This window comes from Perca flavescens, chromosome 4 (genome assembly GCF_004354835.1).
Source record: "Perca flavescens isolate YP-PL-M2 chromosome 4, PFLA_1.0, whole genome shotgun sequence".
NCBI classification, from domain to species: domain Eukaryota; kingdom Metazoa; phylum Chordata; class Actinopteri; order Perciformes; family Percidae; genus Perca; species Perca flavescens.
The window spans coordinates 35,936,715-35,962,571 of NC_041334.1; the positions used below are offsets into that span (position 1 = coordinate 35,936,715).

The 25,857-nt window shown below is 40.9% G+C and overlaps 2 protein-coding genes across 2 annotated transcripts; one reads left to right on the forward strand and one right to left on the reverse strand.

Annotated features, from left to right (window-relative positions):
- The first annotated feature begins 1,494 nt into the window (after nucleotides 1-1,494).
- gpr27 (G protein-coupled receptor 27) lies at nucleotides 1,495-4,083 on the forward strand. Its single transcript, XM_028576552.1, has one exon. It carries the CDS (start codon nucleotides 2,084-2,086, stop codon nucleotides 3,197-3,199), a length of 1,116 nt encoding a protein of 371 aa, XP_028432353.1. The 5' UTR covers nucleotides 1,495-2,083; the 3' UTR covers nucleotides 3,200-4,083.
- Nucleotides 4,084-7,820: 3,737 nt separating this feature from the next.
- Nucleotides 7,821-10,173, reverse strand: prok2 (prokineticin 2). Its single transcript, XM_028577062.1, has 3 exons — nucleotides 10,102-10,173; nucleotides 8,589-8,714; nucleotides 7,821-7,946 (listed from the first exon to the last, which is right to left on the reverse strand). Exons 1-3 carry the CDS (start codon nucleotides 10,171-10,173, stop codon nucleotides 7,821-7,823), a joined length of 324 nt encoding a protein of 107 aa, XP_028432863.1.
- Nucleotides 10,174-25,857: the final 15,684 nt, after the last annotated feature.

Here is a 25,857-nt window from a genome sequence, read left to right on the forward strand (position 1 = left end):
TAGAATGCAAATGGGCTCTTCAGCTTTTTTCCAGCTGCTTGTCAAATCCTCTGCCATCATCAGACATCAAATATCACATTCTTTATTCGACCCACTTTTCCTCTGCAGACGTATCCTCTGAGATCCCACTGTATGTATTATGCAGCTTTTTTTTTACCTTATTTAAACCCACACTGTTATTTGCTAACTTAGTCATCCTTCAATCTCTCACATCAGCTGTAGCTGTGATACCTTTCATTCTAAATTGTAGCTGTGTGTTCAGTTTGGGAGAGCCTAAAGTGATTATCACTCAGTAAACCATTTAATTTTGCCTTTTAGATTGACTTATAGCGACACATATTATGTGCAGATGTGAACATTGTACTTAATCTGCTCTTTTTATCTTAATTGTTACTCTTATTTTATTACATCCTGTGTGTGTATATATATATTTATATATTTATACTTATATTGTCTGTTCTGTTAACCTGTTTGTTTAACTTATTTTAGATAATGTGTGACATGCACCTACGACACCAAAAGAAATTCCTTGTATGTGTAAAAAATGTACTTGGCAATAAAGCTTTTCTGATTCTGATTCTGATTCTGAAATGGGTGATGCACCTTATAACTATTTACTGTCAATTGTTCAGTGTACCTTAGGCTAAACTTTGTGTGCATTCAAAACAATAAGGACAGATAGTAGTTAGTTCGGTAGTCTGGATAGTATTGGTGATGAATCAAAGTGTGTAATCTTATTTTTCTATGGCCTCCTAAAAAAAGACCCAAGACATAGAAATGAGTCACAGTTACACATTGACCTATGACCATGAGGTAGGAGGCAAAGTAGGCTATATGATTTTTATTACTTTTATTACTTTATTACACTACTTGTCTTTATTTATGTCTTTTGTATGTTCACACAGTATAATATGTGTGTGTGTGTGTGTGTGTGTGTGTGTGTGTGTGTGTGTGAAAATACAGAGGCAGTCTCTGTATTTTCTGTCCTTTTAAAGGTCTTGTACTCAGATGTTGTGTTCTTAGGACCTCTTTAAGATCTCTCTGTTGCATTTGTCTGATTCTGCTTATTTCTAGCTTGATTTTAGATTCAATGGCTTGATTAACACAGCAGTGTGTGTGTGTGTGTGTTTTGAAATGTTACTCTAGCAATAATTAAGACTATAAGTTGACATTAATGGACATACATGGTGTGCTTGACTGTTCTAATAGGTATATTCCTATAGATAGGCTAATTATAGTATAACATACAATATGTTTGCATAAGACTAGTGTTTTCCTAAAATCAAAGTTTTTTTTATAACCTGCACATCCAATATTGTGCAATGTTAGAGGGCATATCTGTCAATCTCTGCCAACATTTGCATCTCATCAGTGCTTGCAGACAGATTGCAATAGACAAAGACCGGCAGATGAGACTCCTGACTGATCCCAGGCCTGCTAACTACACGCAAGCGGACGTGCGTCGCTAGACGCTGCTGTGTGAGATCCACCGCTCCCACCTCTGCAAGCTTCCGATCTCCGCTCGGCTTTTTACAAACATGTTTGCTTTTGTCGGCTATAAGTGAGATTTTAGCAGCCGTTGGCGAGACTGTGGATGCGTATTTGCGCCATGCTTCCGAACATTGTCTGCTTTTTTATTCCTCAAGAAGACGAACGGGAGACCTCCGCCATCGGTGGAAACTGAAATGTGTTTTCTGAGCCGCAATTGTCTGCTGAAGGGATGCCTTCCGAGATGGTGTATAAAGCTAAACCAGGCTGCCTCTATTCAGCAGAGACTGGAGCAACAGACAGGACTGTGTTTTTGTACCGGACACTTGTGAAATGAAGGACAAGAAGAAGAAAAAGAAATAGTAGATGTTTGTTATTGATGGGGATCACAGCACGTCGGGGTGGGTGCGAACCGATGTTGAACGGATGCTTCTGAGTGGAATTTAATCCCGAGTGTTTATTTCTTTTAAAGGGGGTGCTTGGCGGATCGTGTTGGTTTTGTGTTAATGTCAGCCTTGGCAGGACGGGCTATATAGGCTACTACACCGCTCGTCAATGAATTGATGCGGGAATACGCGCTACCTCGGCTGCATAGATGGCAAACACAAGTGAGTTTGGGGAGAGCAGCCCGTCCTTACAGAGCTATGCGTCCACGGCCTCTGCGGTCAAGGTGGCCTCCCTGGGTCTGATCATGGGCATCGGCCTGCTGGGCAACGCGTCGCTGTCGCTGCTGCTGCTGAAGGACAGCTCGCTGCACAAGGCTCCTTACTATTTCCTCCTGGACCTGTGCCTGGCAGACGTGCTGCGCTCGGCCGTCTGCTTCCCCTTCGTGATGGCATCGATCGGCGGCGGCTCCGCCTGGCCGTACAGCGCGCTCAGCTGCAAGATCGTCGCCTTCGTGTCGGTGCTCTTCTGCTTCCACGTCGCCTTCCTGCTCTTCTGCGTCAGCGTCACCCGGTACATGGCGATCGCCCACCACAGGTTCTACTACAAGAGGATGAACCTGTGTACGTGCGTGGCGGTGATCTGCATGGTGTGGACTCTCTCCGTGGCCATGGCTTTCCCTCCGGTTTTCGACGTGGGCACCTACAAATTCATCCGTGAGGAGGAGCAGTGCACGTTCGAGCACCGCTACGTGAAGGCGAACGACACCCTGGGCTTCATGCTGATGCTGGCCGTCATCGTGGGGGTGACCCACGTGGTTTACATCAAGATGCTGTGCTTCGTCTACGATCATCGCAAGATGAAGCCGGCTCAGCTGGTCCCTGCCATCAGCCAGAACTGGACCTTCCACGGCCCCGGTGCCACCGGGCAGGCCGCCGCCAACTGGATCACAGGCTTCGGCCGCGGACCCACTCCGCCGACGCTGGTGGGCATCAGGCAAGCTTCGCACCCCGGCAACAGGAGGCTGCTGGTGCTGGACGAGTTTAAGATGGAGAAACGGATAGGGAAGATGTACTACATGATCACACTGACCTTCCTCATTCTGTGGGCTCCTTATATAAGCGCCTGCTACCTGAGAATATTTGTGCGGGGAGCCCCGGTCCCGCAGCTCTACCTGAGCGCTGCGGTTTGGATGAGCTTCGCCCAGGCGGGAGCGAACCCCATCATCAGCTTCCTGTTCAACAAAGAGCTCCGGGTGCGCCTCAGAGCCTGTTTCCCCTGCTGCCTGGGAACACAGACACCCATGGAGCCATACTGTGTCATCTGAACAGTATACAGGCCCTAAAATACTGCCAAAGACACATTACATCTTGTTTCAGAATGTACAGACTGGTCCCTGAAATGTGTTTGTACAAGCACACAGGCTGGTGTGGAGGGTGAACCCACTGCAGTTCAGTTTACCCACATTTTTATTTGTGGCAAAGCTTGTACCTGCTATTTTATTCTGAGACAAAAAAAAAGTTGAATATGATGTAAATTCATACTATTTTATGCTGATCCGAATCAGACTAATTACAGCTATATTAAGGGATAGAAGCAGAATGTGATGCTTTTACAAAACAATCACCTTTGCTACCTTTTTTATTTATCCCTCTATGTGAATTCCAAATATAGAGTAGCCTCTATGACAGTTATGGGTCATGTTATTTTCTGTTGCTCCACTACAATGTTGTACATGAATGTCACTTTGGCTATATGTTTGTATATTTTGAAATTATATCCCGTCACACCCTTTTGAGGATGTTTGCCTTTTTGCAGAACTGATGACTGAAACACAACAGAACTATTTTATCAGCTGATTAGTCCGTTTCTAGCATCTGTGACATTGGGTTCTAGTCGTTTGGATACCACAAATGAGAAACAGATCTCAGTATATTTTTTAATTAGGACAGTGTCGCACGTGTAAATAATGTAAAGCCATTCTCCCTCATTCGTTCTGCTTTTTTAACCAGACATGTTGTATACGTCATAACCCACTGGGATTCTTTGTGTCCAAAGGTGTTTTGTTTAAAGGTATTTTGCAAGTTATTCTTCTTCATAGGTCAGCTGTGTTAAGAAATGGGTTAATTTGCATTCCCGTGTGGATATACAGTACTGTACAGATAGCATTCTTTTTCTACAGATATGGAAATGTTAACAATTTGGTGCTTTGGAAAGGATGTTTGCATTGTTTGTATTTCTTAGTAAATAAATAAGGAAATGGATGATACATTGTTTGGGTTCTATAGTCTGTTTTTTAAATCCCCTGAGAACAAGCGTGAGATTGTTGCTTTGGTTTTTAAATGTTGAGGCTGACATACTGTACGTGTTTAAAGATTTTACACTTGAGAAAAAATTTATTCTGGGGTTTTAGAGTTTTTATAAGGGCACTCCAGCTATTTAGAATTGCTCTTCCATAAAGTTGCAGGACTCACAAGGGACAAATTAAAAGAAGAATGGTCAGAATTGAAGCAGCGGAGGCAGAATCTTGATTTTTAGTCTTTAGAAAGGGTCAAGCTCCAAATCCTACATTTCCCATAAAGCAACTGGATAGCGTCTAAATGCCCAGTTTGTTCAAACCCCAGACTTTCAGTTTGTAATGCTCACTTTGTGTTTAAATTAGTCTCAAGGGTTATTTCGTAGACCTAAAAAAGCTCCTCCATGGCCACAAAACACATCTGTTTTCAAAGACTGAACAGAACTACCTTTGACAAGTAAACTTAACTTCATGTGTAAAATCGGCAGAGTGCCCCCCTTAATAAATAGGGTTTGTTAGAGTCGACCATTAACAATGTGCGTGTGGTTGGTATATTTTAGGCAGATTTCAGTACTATTAGACTCAATATATAAATTATATAAATTATTGTCAATGTGGAGAAGGCATTTAGCATTTAGACCTTCATTTTGGGAAAAAAATAAATAAAAATGTTACAGTTAATTGCATTACAAATACGAAAAATCATCATATTAAAATTAGATACAGATTAGAGGTGCATTAATAATAAGCTCAGTGAGGTAGGAGGGGGCTATGTTGTGGAGGGCTTTGTACTGTAGGGGATGATGAGGAGAATTTTGAACTGGATTCTTTTGATGGGGGTTCAGGGGATATCATGACCTCATATATATCTAAAATCAATACGGGTCTCCTTGTATTCCTCCTTAATTCCTTGTATGTGTTTAACATCAGGTTAAAGGGGAGAGTCTAAGGACACCTTTGCTCTTTGATCCTGACACCAAACCTTAACCTGACATATTTCCTAGCTGGCTTTCCTGGCTAGCAACAAAATGGGACCAGAAATACAATGTGAACCGCTTGTAGGTTGTCTAAAAAGTTAGATGTTTGATTTTTCCTTCTCAACAGAGCACTCACAGCTAATTAGATTTGTTTCAATAGGCCGTTTGCCTGGTATCTGCTTTTTAATCAAACTCCCTCAAACCCCAATCCCCTCCTCTCTCCTTAAGCCAGTAGCAGCCTATTGATTCCGCTAATTGCTGTTGCATTCATTGGCATTGGTCTCCATTACACCAAACCGCTAAGGCTGAGCCCTTATCTCAGTACGCACTTTAATCACTGTGATTTAGTGAGGTGTTTTGAGCACTCTGATCTGCCATACAGCGCCGAGCTCCTCAACACACTGTCTGCCCTGAGTGCATCCATAACCATTAGCATCACAACATGCCCACTCGCTTGTTCCTGACAGCTGGCTGGGCTCTGCTAGCCGCGTGCTCACGTCTCATGGTGTAATCGCTGTGGCTCCTCAGTTACTCAGCTGCACGAAGCTCCTCACCTGCACGTGCTCTCGTGCAAATGCAGGTCGGGTAGTTTTGGCACATCGTGTCGTCTTCAGGGCACGCAGGCTCTGTTGTGATGCTGGGGAAATATGACTCTTGTTGCTGGACTTTTACTGCTGGCTCTTTTGTTGACCTTTTCAGTCTTTCTGACCACGAAGCAAATACGCTGACCTCTGTCCTCACTGACTTTTCCTAAAACACAATTTGAACAGTTGGAAAAGTATGCTTTTTTTTTTATAAAACAGTATTGTCTGATGAGGTAAGAGTCGGTCAGGTATCCAAAGTTATTAACTTTACTTTGGAAATGATCAAACCAAGGAGTACTCCATCATTAACGCAGAACCAGAGATAACCCTTTATTCCAAGCATTAATTGTTCCTTGTCAAAACTTGGCGCCTGCGTTACCCAAAATGCAAACAACAGTTTATTCGAATATTTGGGTGTGTTATACTAGTAGTAGCTAATGTAGCATCAAGCCACAACCATCAAGCGGAGATGAGTGGAGTGGTCTACAGTATACAGAGGTATAATTTTCATTTTCAAACTTGTAGTCTTCAGCCTCAAACGATTGACTCAAGTGACATAAACTTAAGGAGATCTATCCGATTTCACGCAGCTCCCTCTTCAGCCACAAAAGGCCTTATACAACTATTTTTATGTAAGTAAGAGTTAAAGGTTGAAATTAATGATTGTTTTAATATTGATTAAACTGCTGTTTATTTCTCAAATAAATTATTCATTGTTCTATGAAATGTCAAAAATTGTAAAAAGAAAAAAAAAATTCACCCTATAATTTTCTCATGTTATAGCCATATAAAACCATCAAACCACCTGTTTAAAGGCAGCATATACAGGTCATTACATCAACTCTAAAAACACCCACCTTGCATGTGACTTAGCATATCACCCCCAGTGAAATAAGGTGTGTTTCTCTTCATGTTTCCCTAGAGGGCAGCTGAAAGATCATTCCTATTACCAAATACACATGAAGAAGAAGGCTTGTTTCCATGTGTATTTTGATTGCAAAAATCGTAAAATATATATTAATTATATTGATTAAAGTCACATTAATTGTGGTTGGTTAGCTCAGTTGGTCGAGCAGGCGCACATATGCAGAGGTTGTTCCTCGACGCAGAGGGTCCAAGGTTCGAGTCCGACCTGTGACGGTTTTCCTGCACGTCTTCCCTCCTCTCTCTCCCCTTTCATGTCTCAGCTTTCCTATCGAATAAAGGCAGAAATGCCCCCCCATTCATCAGAGAAACTATTCAATGTGAGTCCCTGTGAGGTGTCTGTAGCTCAATGGTGTTTTAACTCCCCACCGTCGCCTTCAAGGCAATGCTGCAACCATCGACTTCAAGGCACCTAACCCTAAATAGGGTTGACGTTAAATAATATGTTTTAATATCGGGATAGAATTTCTTTTGTATTGTCGGGCTATTTATTTACATAACTCTTTATATATATATATATAATTTCTTTTAATTATTTCTTTTGTAATGTCTCTAGGAGAGAGACCAGGGCAGTTGGGGAGGTGACCTTTAACGTTTTAATCTTCCGTTGTTTGTCCTGTCCAGTGGTTCTTTTAAACAGCTTTTATATGACCGAACCGGTTTTTTTTTTAAGGAGGTTTTTAAGTTTTTTATTCACACCAGCGGTCCCCTTGTGCCCGTGCCCCTTCACAGCGCCCATCCTGGTGACACTTAAAACACCAAACACCGTGTCTGTATCGTATACAATGCAACATATCTATTTTCAAATGTATTAACTGAAACAGACAAAGCAAATAAATAATATACAAATAAACATGTGGTGTGCAGAGGTAAAAGAAAAATTCAAGTTTGTAAAGTGGCAAAGTTGTGCGTGTTTAAGTAAAAAACACAGTATATGGAGCAGTCTTGTACTATTTGCAACACAACTCTCATCTCATTGAGAGCAGGGAGTCATCTTTTCCCATCTGGCATTGTGTTAATTATATTACTGGTTCTAAAATGCAAGGGGGCATTATCCTTTAAATATATAGTAAATTCAACCTGAACCAAATGATGATGCATTATTAAATATATCTCTTTATTTAAAATAAAATAAAAAAACAAATAGGCTTTTTTCTGTAAGTGTCCTCAGAGGTAGTAATTGGAATAGATGTATGGTGGGAGACATTTGGATCTCCCCTCCTCTGTGGTGATACACAACAGGTTGGGCAGACAGGGGCAAGTGTGGTGGAGTCTTTTCCCATTGAAAGGAACCTGGAAGCAGAAAGAGAGACACCTTTGGTATTTTCATCAGGCATAATGGATGCAATGGAAGGTGGTGAAAGTGTCAGTCGACTTCGCAGTCCCAGGATTGTTCTCGTTAACTGCTTCTTACACATAGTTTTTTCGGTAACACTTTACTTGAAGGTATCTACATAAGTGACATGACACTGTCATGAACACATGGCACTGTCATGACACATGAACTCTAACCCTAACCCTAACTCTAATCCTAACCCTAACTCTAATCCTAACTCAATTTGTAATTTTATTCACACCAGTGGTCCCCTTGTGCCCGTGCCCCTTGCAGCACCCATCCTGGGCGCTGCATTTTAACCCAAACCTAACCCTAACTTGTCATGACAAAAATCGTAGCGCCAGAAGCGTTATGTCGAAACGTTTATGACTTGTTTATAATGTTTATGACACGTTCATGACAGTGTCATGTCACTCTTATGTAGATACCTTCAAGTAAAGTGTAACCGTTTTTTCTGGCCTCTTTTGGGAATTTTGAAGGTGAGGGTTGAGGTGCTTTGAAAGCATCACTGCCATGACACCACTGTATGGAGACAAATCAGTGACGTGGGACACTTCACAGATGATATGACAGTAGGCTACACCTGTCGACGATTTCACCTTGTGGCTCATAGGGTGACAGTCGTCTCCTTTCTGGCCCGTGGGCGTGCACATACGCAGGCTGCGGATCCACAAGCTCACTGCACAGCACATGCCTTCTCCACACTGAGAGTCCTTCTCACAGGCCTACACACACGCACACACACACACACACACACACACACACACACATTAATATGTACTCATTGTTACCTTTATGACTGTTGCTATCTGTTACAGTAATATCACCGTTAAATTATGAGACCATTTCACCATTTCAGGTTTGAAAATTGTTTCAAATAAAATGTGGTCCGAATGAATAAATGGATGAAGGCTTTATTTCGAACATATAAAACAAAAAAGACTGCAAATTAACAGCCAGCTACTCATAATTGTCATATTAACAGGAAAATGCAGGTAGTGTGGTTGGGAGCTTTTGTGATGGATGAGAAATGTATTAGCAGCACAAAATACTGCAAACATGCTGTTACGTTATCAGTATATTATGGCATAATGTTATGACACCATCACTCATATCATACCTCAACAAAACACCTCAGGATTGGGAGGAATTTATTGTTTTGAGTGTGTGGATGACAAGCTGAGTGACAGTTCTCGCATTGGACGAGCTGAAGGAAACGCAATGAAGAGGAACAGAAGTGATTTCATGCGGCAGACGTGGATGAAAATCACTTTCTGTTTTATGGCTGCCTGCTCCTCTTTCAATTCACATCAGCGACCAGAGGGTTGTTGTGACAGGGATGGCTGTTTTATTAGCAGGTTATGGCCATGATCCATGCTCATAGAATTATGTAAATCCTGATCCGGAAAGGGAAATCATTCAAAAGAATTTGCAACTTCACTGGTGGGTTGTAATAAATGGATGTGAATAAATGAATAGATATACTGCACTTCTCCTTTTACATTATGATAGCTCTTCATGTTTTTAGAATATATAAAAAAAAAGCCTTACATACTGGTTGTATGTGTGGCATCAAATTCCAGAGAGAAATTTAAGAAAATAATTTCTTTGTCTTTTTTTAGTAAGTCTCTTTAAAAGTAAACAAAAAAACTTCATTATACTAAATAATGAGTAATTTCCATCACAGTAAAAGCACAGTAAAATTCAAATACTTATAGCCTACATAATTATTTGGAGAATCATTTGATGAAGATAAATGTGACAATGAGTCTTTGGTCTAAATAAGACATGATACACGCACAAATAAAAGTTTTTTTGTCCTTTACTGTCACTTTATATACTTATGTGATGTCTTTTTTACTACTATATTTAATTTTCTTTCAGTTTCTTTTGCATTGAGAGTTTAATTTCATACCAAAGTATCCTCCATTTGAAGTGTCAAAATATGACAGCATTTTCGTTATAACTTAAATGTTTGCCCTTCAGACCAAAAAATACAATTAAGCAGTACACATCAGGCAACATTTTCCGTTGTGAATATAGTTTAAAATAACAAGTACTTGCATATTCCCATCACACCCCTGTGGTATCTACCTGTTTGCTCTCACTTACCCCTGTGATGACTGCCGAAGATCCGTGGGACACCAACAACAGGGTGAAGAGCAGTAGGAAGAAGGACCTCATGATGAAGAGCTGTCTTTGCGCTCCAGTGCCCTCCAGGGTGAAAAGTAAGGATGCTGATGCTGTCGGACCTTCCTGCATGTGCATACGTGACAGACAGCAGAGACAAGTGGCCTTCAAACTAATGTGTTCAGGGCTGGCGGAGGTTTATAAACCCAGCCCGCCATTCAGAAACTCTGTGACTCACTCACACCAGAATCGCCTCACAGGACAAGCTACAAAACCAAAAAAAAGACCAAGGTAAAAGTTGACATGACATTGCCCATACCTTTCATTTTTCTGAAAATGCTCTTTTCCTTTTTACGATCAATTGTTTTAATGCCAGAAGCAAAAGCGTATTTTACACTCAGAGATGCTGAAGATGGTCTTGATTAGTGCAGACGTGTGTAGTGTGGCATCCTGTTATATTCCTAGCATCTTTATTTTTCCAGTCCACCTCTTTAGATTCCAAGGCCACAGCTTTGAATACATCCATTCAAACCCACTCTCCACAGTGTACTCGCCAATGAAAGTATTTCTGAGGCCACTGCAAAACTGGAAAGAAGTACACTTGAGTGGTACATCCCACTTTTTTTATTTCAAACTGTGAGTTCATATTGTTTCGAGTTACAACAATGATCATATACTAGATAAATGTACTCCAACACTATGCATGGAGATATTGTCACAATTGTCATTACAAATAATCACATCAAGTCGTTATATAATGTTGATCACTTACCCATACCCTAACCCTTCTGTGTGGTTGAATGAATGCTTGATGGTCCATTTGTTACAATCCAAATATAATAAATCTCAGGATCAGTGGGGTGATCTGTCTAGTGTACCGATTCGAAAATAGTAGTGCTGAAACAAGTATTGATTAATCGCTTGACAGAAGATTATACGTCAACAAATTTAATAATCAATTTTCTCTTTTCAGCAATTCTTTTAAGATAATTTTTTTGCCCATCTTAGGCCTTTATTTGATAGGACAGCTGAAGACATGAAGGGGGAACGACATGCAGCAAAGGGCCGCGTCAAACCAGCGGCCACTGCATTGAGGGGTACACCTCTATATATGGGTGCTCACTCTACAAGGTGAGCTACCCAGGTACCCAATCATCTGAAAATCTTTTGCAGCCCTCCAATAGTCGTCACACTTTGGAATACAGAGATCCACTGTACACCTTTTCAAACAACCACATTTGTATGTTTTTCTTCGATCAAATTTTATTTTTGACATTTAAAAGCGGCAAAACAACCTGACATTGCAAACAAATACAGATGATGATGATGATGATGATGATGATGAGTGAGCAAGCTGTGGAGAACTCAGATTAGCGAAGGAGCCTGACATTGATGTATTTCAGAGCAGTGGCACCTCTTGTGTAGCTGACTGACATGGCCAATCAACACTTCTGAGCTAAATCTGTCTTCATCACAGCCCGGCAGAGTGACACTGACAACTGAGTCACACAGGACGACAAGAATAAAATAAAACACGCAGTAGCGACCGATACATCTATTATATTGAACAATGAAAATAATTCAAGGCAAGGGAAGTTTCAAACAGGCCAATCCAAGGGGGGAAAACCTGTTTTAATAGACTAAAATGAGAAATTTCAGAAAGACCAGCATGTAGTTTGAGTGCAGTAATACGTTGCTCCAAATTAAACAAGGGAAAGAAAAGTACAGTAAAGATATTCAATCAATCATAGGTATGAGAGAACAGCAGAGTTGTTGATTTAGATTTGAAAGTGGCTAGAGTTGGGGTTCACTTTACATCATCAGAAAGTGGCTTCCATCTGTGTGTAGCATAACAACTAATAGCAGCTACACATTGTGTAGTTTTGACTCAAGGTACTACCAGCTGACTGCCTCCAAAATGCATCCAAAATGCATCCATCACTCAGAAGTATATCGATTTCACATGAGTTTTATTCATTGATGATTGAAAGGAACAATATCCAGGTACAATAACAGCATACCCTTAAATCTCAATGTGCTGGTTCTGTGGTGTCAGCATCTCATTTCATTTTGAAAGCATTCATGTTATTTTACGTATTGTTCTGAGGTGAATCAAAGAACACGAACCAAGGGCCTTAAAACAGAGAGCTGAACAGTCTGAACAAAAGTGAAGTGAAGCTGCACATCAGTAAAAATCTAATTTGGTACTGCCTCAAGTGATTGCTAATATTTAATTTTTTTTTTTACTTTTTTTGTGTTCCCGGGAGGCTGGACTTATCATTATTTGGTTTTATGACATATGAATGGATTATTACTATTATCTTTAGGGGCCTTTGTAATATATGTTTCTCTAATTACCCCCAATTTATTGAGAATATGATCTCCTAAATTTAAAAAGTAATTTATTACCAGACACATTTTTATGGAGGTGCTGGGGTTTAAGAAAGCATCAAGACGGGAGTGTTGGGCAACCTGACAGGCTTGACATCCTCAGCTCCCCAGTGTGTCAACAGAGATTACTGGCTCCAATGACCCACCCCCTTTGGCAGTGTGTGTTGGTTTTAACTAATGGTTATATGATCTCATGAAAAAAGGGTGGCGTGACGTAGTACATCCTTCCCTTTGTGGCTCAACCAGCAGAGTGCCAGAGGATGAACCATGTAGTTTACCAATGGAAATACATGTTGGATTTCACAGACTGCAGTACAGCCAGAGCTTATCCTCTGATCCTATCCCTCTGTACCATCTCCAATCTCATTTGCTCCACATCCATAAACATGTGAGAGGAACGCATGCAGCTAGATTATGGGGTTGGGGCAAACATCTGATTCTTTCTGCCAGAGCATGTCATCAGAGGATCAGCCCCTTGGATGACATAATGTCGCTGCTGTTGCTCCCTTATTCTGTGCTTTATACAACATGCCAGCAACATTTGCTCACACATTATCAGCATTGTTTTCCATCTCTATTGCATGAGCCTCTTGTATAAGGTTTCATGTTGGCTAGTCTCGCTTTGCCAGACCATCCTCCACAACGCTGCGTAGGAGGGTCTGGCTAGTCCACACAGCATTCGGGGATGGGACAAAAACGTGCTCTGGTTTATTGGCATTTCTTTAAAGGTCCCATGTCATGAAAATGTCACTTTATGAGTTTTTTTAAACATTAATATGAGTTCCCCCAGCCTGCCTCTGGTCCCCCAGTGGCTAGAAATGGTGATAGGTGTAAACCGAGCCCTGGGTATCCTGCTCTGCCTTTGAGAAAATGAAAGCTCAGATGAGCCAATCTGGAATCTTCTCCTTATGAGGTCATAAGGGGAAAGGTTACCTCCCCTTTCTCTGCTTTGCCCGCCTATAGCGAATTTGGCCCACCCATGAGAGAGAGACATCATGGCTTTCAAACAAGCAAAGTGGCAGTTGGTCAAGGCCACACCTCCACCATTCTCCTCAATAGCATTTAAAGCTACAGACACAGAAGGTACAGGACATCCAGCAGAAAAGAGTGAAATACGGCGAATTTCTGGCGGCAACGGAGCAATCCCGGAAGTGGAACGTTGTGGATATAGACTACATGTTGGCTAACTCCTGGTAATGCCGGGCCCCACCTGCTGGGACAATCCCAGAGAAAAGATAAGGGAGGAGACAAGACAAGTTGCCGTCAAGTAACTGGTCTGTGGTCACTGTATTTTTGTAAGATATCATACGAATTGTTGTGCATACCTTTTCGTACAACACGTTCATGAGAAAGCATTGGTATGGTTGTGGCTAGAAGGGATACAGCTACGGCCGGAAGTTGCACAAAATTACGCCAAATCTCGCAAAAAAAATATTATAAAATATAATTAATATAATTTTAATACATTCACCCATGAACGTCTCTTCTCAACCCATTGGTATGGTAACATAAGGAAATGCAAAAAGGAAAGAAAAACACACCCCAAGGATTTATAAGGTAAGCCAACAGCCGGTAAATTTCTTTTCTTTCAGAAGTAGAACCTTCATGCCACCAATCTTCAAACGACATTCTCTCAAAGCACCTCAGAGGCTGCCTTGCCTCGCCTTGCTCCCCACGTGTTAGTCTTTCATACAGTAGCATACTGGCAGAGCATGGATTTTTGTCCTCGGCTATCAAAATAGCAGCTGAGGACTGGATGTACAAAAACCGAAGGACACAAAGACAGCTGCAGGTTGTGTGTGGGAGCAAACACTCATTCCAGGTGGTAAAGTTCAATGATGACACAATTTTGAAAGACATGCATGCGCATGGGAGATTTGCTAAACCAAAGAAGCATTTTGGATTTGATGTATTCATGACATCTACAAAATGGAATACAACTTCCCTTTTTATCAGAAGTTTTAGAAAAAGTGGTCTCTTGTCTTTTTTTTTTTTTTTTTTTTTTTTTTTATGGCACACAATAATTTATTTGAGAAATTTCAATTTTTTTGGGTTTTAAAGCTTTACACAGCACTGAAACGGCCCTCCTTAAAGTAACCAATGACCTGCTCTGTCTGCTCACATTTTAATTCTTCTAGATGTAAGTGCTGCATTTCATACAATAGACCACAACATTTTAATAAACTGTCTTTAACTTTGTGTTGGTATCAGGGACAATGCAGTTGGTTGGTTTATTTCTTACCTTTTTAACAGAACCTGTGCGGTCACCATAGGCAACAACTCTTCCTCTACACCTCAACCGCAGGGTTCCATTTTAGGTCCAATTTTATTCTCTATTTATATGCTTCCACTCGGCCAACTTCTCCAGCGGCATAATGCTTCTTTTCATTGTTATGCTGACGACACACAGATTTACCTCTTCAGTCTTAGACTGCATCAGAGATGTGAACCGCTGGATGGCCCATAACTTTCTCCAATTTAACACTTCCAAATCTGAAATAATACTGTTCAATCCCTAATCCCATCAGCCACTATCTAGTTATATCAAACCCACTGCCAGAAACTTAGGTGTCATTTTTGACTCACCCCACATATCAATAAAGTTGTCCAATCCTGCTTCCTCTATATCAGAACCATTTCCAAAATAAAAAAGCATACTGTCACAGCACGATCTGGAAAAAGTAGCCCATGCCCTCATTTTCTCCAGTCTAGATTACTGCAACTCTCTTTTAACAAGCATCAACCACACATCAGTATCCCGCCTCCAGCTGGTTCAAAACTCAGCAGCCAGGCTTCTTACTGGTCTTAACAGAAGGCAACACATTACTCCAATCATAGCTTCACTTCACTGGCTCCCTGTCCGTTTTAGAATTGATTTTAAGATTTTACTGATCACTTTTAAGGCTCGTAAGGCTCTATCTCAGAGATGCTTGTCCCACACGAGCCTGTTCGCAGCCTTAGATCCTCGGGCGGGGCCCTTTTAACCGTTCCAAGGTCGAGGCTTGTAACCAGAGGCGATCGTACCTTCTCGATCAGGGCGCCTCGGCTTTGGAACGACCTGCCCGAGGAGATAAGGCTCGCTGAATCAGTGACTTCTTTTAGGTCACTTCTTAAAACACATTTTTATAGACTTGCTTCTTTGTGATGCTGTCTTTTTATCTTTTTAGCCTTTTTATCCTTTTGCCTTTTCTCTGTTCATCACCACTTACTGACTGTAAGTCTTGCTATTTCCACTTCTTTTCTTCGATCTACTTGTAAATTTTCTTTTTCTCCTTCCTGTCCTTTAGAGCTGACTCATCTTTTGTTGCGTATGTACAGTTATGTGTATTGATGTGCTGTGTATATTTATGTTTTGTTTATGCTTTTGTTTCTCTGTTCTGTTTTTAAAGGTACTATACAAATAAAGTTATTATTATTGTACATGGAGTACAATAAGGCATGGATACCCGACCCGAGGCCAACGGGTGTGTGTGTGTGTGTGTGTGTGTGTGTGTGTGTGTGTGTGTGTGTGTGTGTGTGGTAAGTGGGCAGACGAGAGATAGAGAAAGAGGAAGCAGACGTGTTGTAGATGCAACCAGAGCAGAGTTGGTGGTTATTCATGTTATAACGTCGGCCCTGGAGGTAACGAGTCTCCCCTGGTTTTCTGATCACGGTCGGAAACGAAGCGATCAGGAGAGGTTAACACATTGAACATTTTAACAGCTGATTAACGTGCGCTTGTTGTTGAGCTGATGCGCTCATCTGTTGACATTTCTGAATGCCTTCCTACAGTTGCTTAACAAAAGCGGGCTTTCCACACAAACAAACGTAGCCTACATGTGTCATAAAAAATGAGATTTTAACTGTGTCGGGCTCTGTCGGACGCGGACCGGCCTCGGACAGAAAAATTCGGCCCGATCCGGACTCTAGAGTACAACACCTGTCATTTGTTTTCCATTATATTTGAAAAGAAGAAGAAGAAAACACTGCTGTCTTCCATCACCGCACAAGGTTGTAACTAACCCATTCTCTGGGATGTCCTTGCTTTCATGACATTCTTCCACAAAGGCTTCCTCTTATTTCTGTCATCTATTGTGACTAACTGTGTCTAATAGTAATTGACATTATTTTGTAAGACTTATTTCAAATTCCACCACACCTTGACACAAGAGACTTTTGTAGGCTGTAACTGATGAATTGGAGTTCTCACAGACAAGCTTAACTGTACGTACACACCGCCGCTGACTTGAGCTGCAGAAGAAGCTCTGGCTGCTTTTGACGCTTTGGCTGCTCTAACGTGGCAACATTCTATATATTCTATATTCTATATTCGATCACTTTACTACTTTATTTAACATTAACGTTAACATTTAATGGACCATCCGAGTGAAAGTCAAAAACACCGAGCTGTAAATCGGGGAAACTCTGACGCCTCTTTTATTACCGACCGATCCCGCCATGTGGCCAGCTGACAGAGCTCCGTGGAAGAAATATAATCCGCCATGAATCCTGAAACTGTGCAGCTTGTGACGGAGAAAAGCGAGCGAGAGAGCCGGGGGAATGGAGCTCATCACTATCCTCGAGAAGACCGTCTCTCCAGGGGAATATCAGCGTACACAACAAGCTGCCCTATGAGGCTGTATCTCGGGGGGTTTAGCGCCGCTGAACCGGTGATGAGCTTTTCCTCCATTTTCTCGGAACTAATGTTTTGGTAGGAACGAAAGTTTACATTGTATGTTTCTCTGGAATCAGCCAGCACGAAGTACGTCAAAGTCATTACCATAAAGTTGACCCACTATCAACTTTCTGCTTGACGATCTGGTCGCTCAAAACGCCCAAAACGCGACGCCGACAGATTTGCTGCTTCTTGCAGCTGAGAGAAGCCGGCTTCCATTGAAAACGAATGACTTCCGGTAGCTTTGAAGCTCAAGTCGACGGCAGTGTGTACGTACAGTAAAAATCATCAAGTCATGTTTAGACACTTATTTACTAGAGCTTGTAACAGTGAGAGTCGAGTCAGAGCTCGAGCACAAAGGGCACAAAGGGAGTCACATCATTTTACAATAAGTGTCATCTAAGAAATATAAAATTCTTAGCAACAAAAGAGTGAGCAAGTGAAAGGTAGTAATAGATTAGGAGGATCCTGATCTGAAATAGTAGTTTGAGTGGACTCTACTTGATTCGGTTGCACCATCTATTTGTAAACCCATGGCGTAAAGTTCTTCTTACTAGCTTGCTTTAATTAATTGATTTACTAAATTGGTTTGCAGCATTACAATTAAAGATGTCTTAGCTCGTAAAGATGTTAATAATGTGTAAATTGGGTGGTAGGAAACATCTGTAGCGTTATCTGATTAAAAGCTATGAACTATGTAAAGCAAAGTCCTCCAAAACATATGACGACATAGGTTGTTTATTCCCACCCTCTAATAGGACCCACAGGAGCGTTTTCTGTCCTCATATCAAAAGCATAGAACGTAACGAAACGGCTAAGTTTAGGCACAAGGTTTAGGCACAAAAACTACTTGTTTAAGTTTAAAAAGAGATTGTAGTTTGGGTTAATATAAGACATTACTTCACTTCCAGGTTACACACATGATGCAGTACATGTGGTCTGTTCCGTCTCTTCTGTTAAGTTGAAAAAACTCACTGTTTACTTTTTTTCCTAACGGGACACTCTCTTGGGTGAAAAGTCTAACAAGGATTTAGTTTGAAGCATCAGCAAAGTTGAGGAAAGTAGGGCTTTGCTTTATTTCTTTGAGTTTTCAGGAGTCTATGTTTTAATGTAAAAGAACAGTATGGATATACATATACAGTACATTTCCTACTGTATGCTAGTGTGATGACGTATCACGTGTAAACTGAAGTACTGGATGCCATGCATGTCATATATACTGTATGTATACATGACACATATCTCTGCTCACATGCATATCCACCTATCTAGCTACACCGTGTGTCTACATACAGTATAACAGAAAAGGGCTACTGTTGGGCTGAATCTCAGTACTTAAGTAAAAGTACAAATAACCAGAGATATATTTATTTTGTTAAAAGTAGAAGTACCACAATGACAACCGTAAAAAGTACCTGATTTTAAATGTAATTTAAGTATTAAAAGTAAAAGTATGATTCATTCTCTTAATCTTATTTGCATATTACCATTTTAAATGGCAAATAAGAAAAACAAGTTGGTTAGTTCGTTAGTTTGCACCTTGGTCAGTGAGGGCACTGTGTCTAGCGACCCGTGATTTCCAAAGGGGTGGTTCAGTTATTTTGATGCTGAGCTTCGACAGTATCCATACTGCCCACTACCACAGACAAGGCCTGGCTTTTAAAAAAAGTTCCTATCCTAACCAGCATAAAACGGAAATATGTTGTTAGAACTGGAATGCGGTTGGTTTTATTCATGGATGTATTTTACGGTTTTATTTCCTTTAACCAAGCAAATAAAGTGTGTGAAGGCGGTTGTGAAGAGGTCCAGCCAAATAAATAAGATATGAACGCATCTTACGCAGCCTGGCAGAGAAGTAAACGACGCTGTGGAGAGAAATAGATGGCAACTCTGATTTAAAAACAGGAATAATAAAAAACAAACATTTTCATTTTCACTTTTACCAGAGGCTGTATTACCGAGGGTCAGATGAAGGATCAGCGGTGCCCCATATATATCTATGGCAACCAAACTTCACTGGTGAGACAAACGTGTGACGGTCAGGAAGATTTTTTTTGGCAGGGGGGAAAACCATGGATGTATTAAGAGAACAAAGACTGATCAGAAAACGTAACGAAAATGTAACAGAACGTTGTAGAAATGTAGTGGAGTAGAAAGTATAGATAATTGCTGCAAAATGTAACGAAGTAAAAGTCAAAAGTATGCACTATTGATTCTACTTAAGTAAAGTACAGATACGTGAAAAATGTACTTAAGTACAGTAACAATGTTTTTGTACTTTGTTACATTCCACCACTGCTGTTGGGAGTACAAAGAATGACAGCTGTTCAGTGTGCATAAAGCATCTGCGTCAAAAGAGCTATTATTCAAAATTCAATGGGAGTAATGTCTGTTATTATCGTCTCTGAATGTCTGATTAATGTTTTTGCAGAGGGAAAGTGGAGTGAATATTGCTTCCATGTTCCAGAGAGGTTTATATCTGTCTGGGTGAGTCAATTAATTTCAGCAACTTCAGCAAGAGACAGACAATCCCAAACCAAACACACCTTTGCGTTAGTTTGATTTTAACTGTTATATAGTCTTGCATTGCCAGACCTTCCTGAACAACGCTGCGGAGGAGGGTCTGGCTAGTCCACACAGCATTCCGGGATGCAAACGTGCTCTGGTTTATTGGCATTTCTTTAAACTAATCACAATCATCATGGGCGGTGCTAAGCAATGAGCGGAGCCACGGTTCCGCTGCAAAATAGCCTCGGAAAGGAACTTGTTTTGGTGGAACATGTGTACGTTCAAAGGTTGTTTTAGTCGTGCAAAGAAAACTCAGATTGGACAGATAGTCTAGCTAGCTGTCTGGTTTTACCCTGCAGAGATCTGAGGAGCAGTTAACCATAGTCCTCAGAAATTTACCGGAGTTTAAAATTCGGAAGCAGAAGGTAACGGGGCATCCGAAAACGGACATCCGAAAAGAGTGACATCCGGTGGAATTTACGGAAATTCCGGAAGTGGAACATTGTGGATATAGACTAACTGCTATAGAACTATGATGAGCTTAAACGTACAATATGTAACTTTCTGCCGCTAGGGGTCTCTCAACCAAAACAATGGACGGTAAAACTGGACTTTTGATGACGTTGGGAAGTTGCGTGGAATTATGGGAGTTTTTAGTGTTAAGCACCTTCGCTGCCGGTTAGAATGCATCAGTTCACGTACGAGTTTACCCATTCAAGTTTATTCACGTTACGTTTAGTAACGTTTATTCATGTTATTGTAATACAATAGCTGCAGTTTCCCAAACATAATTAAGTTTTTCTTGATTAGATTTTTATTTGTAACTGACCATTTAGCTAGTGAGCCAGCAGCTAAAACACAAAATATTTCACATATCAATGTCACCTTTTGGATGGTTTCAACACCGGGGCGGACGGGGTTTGTTGTAACGCTAGCTAGCTACTCAACGAGGCTGAGAGACGGGTGTGGGTGGGGATTGCCAGCGAGCCAGGATGTTCGATGCCTGTTGTGCAGCAGCAGAACATCTCCCAGCTGCCCGGAATTATCTCCCCTTCACTTTTCAGTAATCTTAACTTTTCGTTTTGGTGCTTAACCCACCTTTTGTCGGGTTAATTTAGCTAACGGCGTAAAGACAGCTAAACGCGAAGGGGGGAGAAATTCGGCAGGGAGGAGATTTTCGGCACATACACCGGTAGCGCTACGGACATGTAGCTACCGCTATGGATGGCCGCTGTTGTGACTCGGTGCTGGGTCTGATATAGTCTGTTTCCTGACGTTTAATTAAACTGCCGTTAGCGTCGTAAGCACCAGGCACTGGAGATAAGTTCTGGCCGAGGGAGTTGCTGTAATGGTAGTAGCTGGCTGATAGTTGACTGGGGGCTAACGGTAACTAGCTAGCTATATGTCCCGGGGCTGTTGTCAGCTGTCATCCCGACGGAGTCTCTCTGCGTCGGGGGAGTGAGGCAGACAGACCGGGGTGTGCTAGCTGGCTAAATTAGCATTAGATTAATCGTCTATCTATACAGCTAACGTTAACGTTACTAGTGAAGTTATTCGTGGGTTAGCTCAGTCCTGTTAGCTGTGGTCGAAACAGTCATACTAAAAATAACTATTAGCGTGTTGAACGATGTTGTAACCTCATAATGTTACCAAAGAATTTCTAATAGTTACCCACAAAGCGTTAGCATCAACGTCAGCACATTGTAGTAACGTTAAGCTGGTATCGATATTGAACTTACAAAATAAATAAGGTCTCTGTTATTACTGTGATAAGAAATGGGATGTAATTAATCACAAAATGATGCTGTATGGCAAAAAAAAGCAGTATTACGGTTACAAGTATTTTTTTTCTGTGACATTGTATGATTTACAATTACTCCTGAACGTATCATCTTGGTGCCAGTGTTCTGACGGAAGTTAGAGCAACTGGAGGGTGAAAGGTTATATGACGCCACTGACGGGCGACTAAAGGAAACGTGCTGTGTCTGAAAATAAAATAATAGATTTCTCTGGGTTTGACATTTGGTGGAAACATTTGGGATAGTGTAAGAACACAACTCATAAAAATATATAACATAGGAATGGTCGTTTTTAGACATTTTAAAGCAGAAATGTTAAATTTTGTACCTTTAAGGGAGTTTGGTCACCTTACCCAATATATGACATATATATTGCATTGCATGTAAACACTTAATGTATGTGTTGGATTTTATTCTCTTCTAGTTCATAAATGATGAAGACATCGTTAGCAATGTAGACGAAACAAGCCTGGCAGCTTTAGATGTCTAGTTATAGATGTAGTTATAGATGAAAATATATGCAACAGATGCTCATTATCTCACAGCAGCATGACATGCTGTATTTTAAAGTCTTGCGAGCCACTGGAGGCACAGAGGTGATTTTGGTGCCTTTGATAGTATGTTGTATGAAAGGACCAATCGGCCAAGCTCTCAGAAAGTTGTTTTTAAAAGAAACAACTTCAAGGTTTAGATAGCAGAAATGCATCAGAAGCTATTACGGCTTTCACATTCTAGTTTTTATCACAGCTTCAGCTTGACATCGATTTCTGACAGAATTTTATTTTCTTATTTTCTTCTATTTCTTATTTTATTTTCTTATTTTGTTGACTAGTATATGAGCTGATTTGTGCAATTTCAGCCATGACTTCTTGTGCACAGTCAAAAGGATTGGGAAAAAGACTACTTGAGGCATGCAAGAGAAGGCCGCGGTCAGGTTCTTTCTGTAAATAAACCCAACATGGATATGGCCCACACAGGAGTTACTGAGACCAGTGGATACATGTTGTGTTTGTGAGTGCTGCAGCATGATGCTAACACACAGTGACATGGGAAGCTTCGATGGCTCCTGAGCCAGACATTCCCTCACATGGGTTAGGCCATTTGAGGGCCTGAGTAAGTGGATTGTGATGGCGAATCGGTCCTCGCCACATTTCAGGATTCATAATCACACTGCGCACATGGACAATATTTCTTCATCCCCGATTGATATCATTCTGATTAGAGATTCCAACTTAACCAATTACGTGGATGCTAAGTAAATTGATTGGATAAGATGTACGTTTACATGCCCCAAAGCATTTAATCAGATAACTTTTTTAATGTACGCAAAGTGGTTCCGCCCGCTGTGAAGCGTCTAATCTGCCGGAAATACAAGGAGTGAAAGAGATCCTTTACAGCTCATCAAGAATGGTTGGTGCCCCTTCCTTGAATTATGAGTTTACATAATAATTAGGTGCTAATATTTTCCTATTGAACGGATGATGATGATTACGCCACCCCTCTGAACTTGATTGAAAATGAATTTCTACTGGGGCGGATCGGGCCAGTCTCTTCTGATTGTGTTGGTAACATGAGGCATTTTTGACAATTTTGTGACTACGACTATGAAAACCACACATTTTAGTGTCCCTGGGCTCTGTTTGTGTAAATGACAAATGCTGCATTATGCACTGTTCAGTGATGGTGCACCACACAAGCACAGGATACATTTAAGGAATCAATTTAAGACAGCATAGGAACAAGATAAGAAAATACAAATCAGCCCAAAGCCAGCACTATTGCTAGAGAGCTAATCTGCTAGCATGTTATTCCGCTAGCATGCTAGCTGTAAGCTGTTAACACAAGAAATATAGAAATGTATATTATAGAAATTAAAATGATCCTTAAAAGTTGGTAGCCTACTGAAAATCTCATTATCTAATACTGTTGCCGTGTTCATGTACACAGCAGCAACATTTTTACATTTGCATTACATATTCGTTGGTTAATCATCATTACTAAATTAATTGTTATGCAGATGCAGGTCTGAACTTAATTATGTTCGGCACACACGGGTAGCTGAGCTTTTGATATGCGAGAAGATCTGGATGATGCCACTGCTGACCCGTGCATTACTAATGAAAACTAATTGTGCCCAGGGGTTTCATGACCTTATTCATTAACTAGCGAGCATATAGATTCTCTGTAGCAGTACAACTAGGACTGCGATTTCCACATGCTGTAACACTGCGACCCTGACCAGCCAAACATGTTTTTCTTCATCATTTAAGCCATAGATAAATTTCTTTCCATGTCCTGCATCTTTTCCCAAGGAAATAAAAGAAGAAAACAGCATGTGTATTATCAGAGGAGGCTAAGTTTGCCAGAGCTGCAGAATAAGTGTGGGAAGAGTATTTGAGGATGCAGACCACACACTCTGTTATCCTAACCCCAGCAGCAAAAAAGCAGAGCAGGAGTGCAGACATGGGTCAGTCAGTTCCTTCCAAGGAGGCAATCGAGGCCTTAAAGGTCTCTTATCCTCCAGGAACATTGGGGTCCACACTGTGTCCTTTTCCTCTGTGGTTTTTATCTTTTGAGGTTAAATGTTTTAAACAAAAGGAAATACATACAGGTTTGAAACCTGAGGTGTCAATTTGTGGATGTCCTGTAGAGCAGCACTTCACCAGGTTTCACTCTAGCTGCTGAAGAGCCTTTTCATTACTGTGTATTTTAATTGATTAAGATTTATTAAATATGCCTGTCTCAAAGATTAAGCCGTACAATTCTAACTACTAACTACACACGGAGCCATGTGCTTTTTTGTCACCTCCCATCCTCATCCTGCTTACCCAAGACAACTGCCCCAGGGTAGATGAACAGCAAGAGTCCTGGATAACAAGGTGCTCCCCTCATTAAAGACAAGACCTGGCAAACTCTCTCCTCCTCCTTCTCTGCCCTTCAGAGGGTCCAGGGTCTCCGATGGAGAGCATGAAAGCTGTGACTGGGTGATGTGCCCACGTCTTGTGGATCAGACCCCATGCTACAAAAATGTATTTATCCCTCCTCATACATGTTTGTTTGAGGAGGGATAAAAAAACATCATGCGCGGCTATATCCTGAGAGGTTGTGCGGCATGTCAAACAAGCTCAATGAGTAAACACACAGTGTCTGTGGGGAAAAGTGGAACAGCAGTTACTGTGCATAAATATGCAGACTGGTCCATAGATAGCTTCAGTGGGTGTTAATGAGCGCTGTGATTCATGTACAGAATTACAGCAGCTAGGTCTGGCTTCTAAGTTACAATGGAAACACCACACTCATTTGTGAAGGGAACAAAACAACATGAAGGAAAGCTGCCTGCGTTGTGCTTTAATGAGTTATGTTTGACAATGAGGAACTCTTCTGAGAATAAAACTATCACTCAAAATAGAATTTGGAATAATGTTAAAACGTTCTTGCACACATCAGGAGAGCTGCTCATGAAGCCTAATCTCATAAAAACATTTTGAGAAGTCAATAGTAGTATGATAGATGAGTGTCTGTCTATAAATCAATTCAATACAGCTTTATTTATTTTTTAAATTAAGGTTCTGATTAGGGGTTTATTTTTTTATTATAAGGATCCCCATTAGCTGATGCCGTAGCAGTCAGCTACTCTTGCTCGGGTCCACACTAGACAAACAATATATACCCATTACATCACAGACATATATATGTAAAAACACAATATGCAATACACTTATCAATGCCCACATACATTAACATGCATGTGTACACCCGCAAAAATACACACACGTACATGTCCTATAAACAAGAGATCAAACTAACAGTCAAATTCAGTAACTATCACATTATGAATAGTCTCGCATTTCCCGACCTTCCTCCACAGCGCTGCAGAGGAGGGTCTGGCTAATCCATGGGTGTGAGTGTGTGGGGTGGCTTTGTTTCAGACACAGTGTGACTTCTGCAGCCCCCGCATGGCACCCTAATGTTGCTATCATGCCATCATCTTTATATCACAAATAAATCACAAACTATTACTACACTGTGGATGAATGGATTTTTAAAAACTAGTTATCGCTGCCTGGATTTCTGTATTACACCATGTAGTTGCATAAGCCTACAGATCATATATAAAGAAATGTATCAATTTATGACAAAAAGTTAAAGAAAAAGTGGTTATATTGTAGTTAGCAGGGGCATACAATTATTCCCAGGTTCCCATTCAAACACAATTACCTTTATTCCCCTAATATTTTTAGAAAGACAATTTCCGCCCTGTACAAGAGCATCACATATATTATGCAAGATGCTGTGGAATAGTACATTTCCTTTCACCTTTTATCTTTGCAGCCAATTAGATTATCCTTTCATTTTATTCTATTTCCAGGATATGAGATTCTTATT

Coding starts and splice junctions, on each gene's coding strand:
- prok2 (XM_028577062.1), bottom strand. CDS start 10,173: ATGAGGTCCTTCTTCCTACTGCTCTTCACCCTGTTGTTGGTGTCCCAC. Junction 8,715..10,101: donor CTTCGGCAGTCATCACAGGG/GTAAGTGAGAGC, acceptor GCGTGTGTGTAG/GCCTGTGAGAAGGACTCTCA. Junction 7,947..8,588: donor GTCACCCTATGAGCCACAAG/GTGAAATCGTCG, acceptor TTCTGCTTCCAG/GTTCCTTTCAATGGGAAAAG.
- gpr27 (XM_028576552.1), top strand. CDS start 2,084: ATGGCAAACACAAGTGAGTTTGGGGAGAGCAGCCCGTCCTTACAGAGC.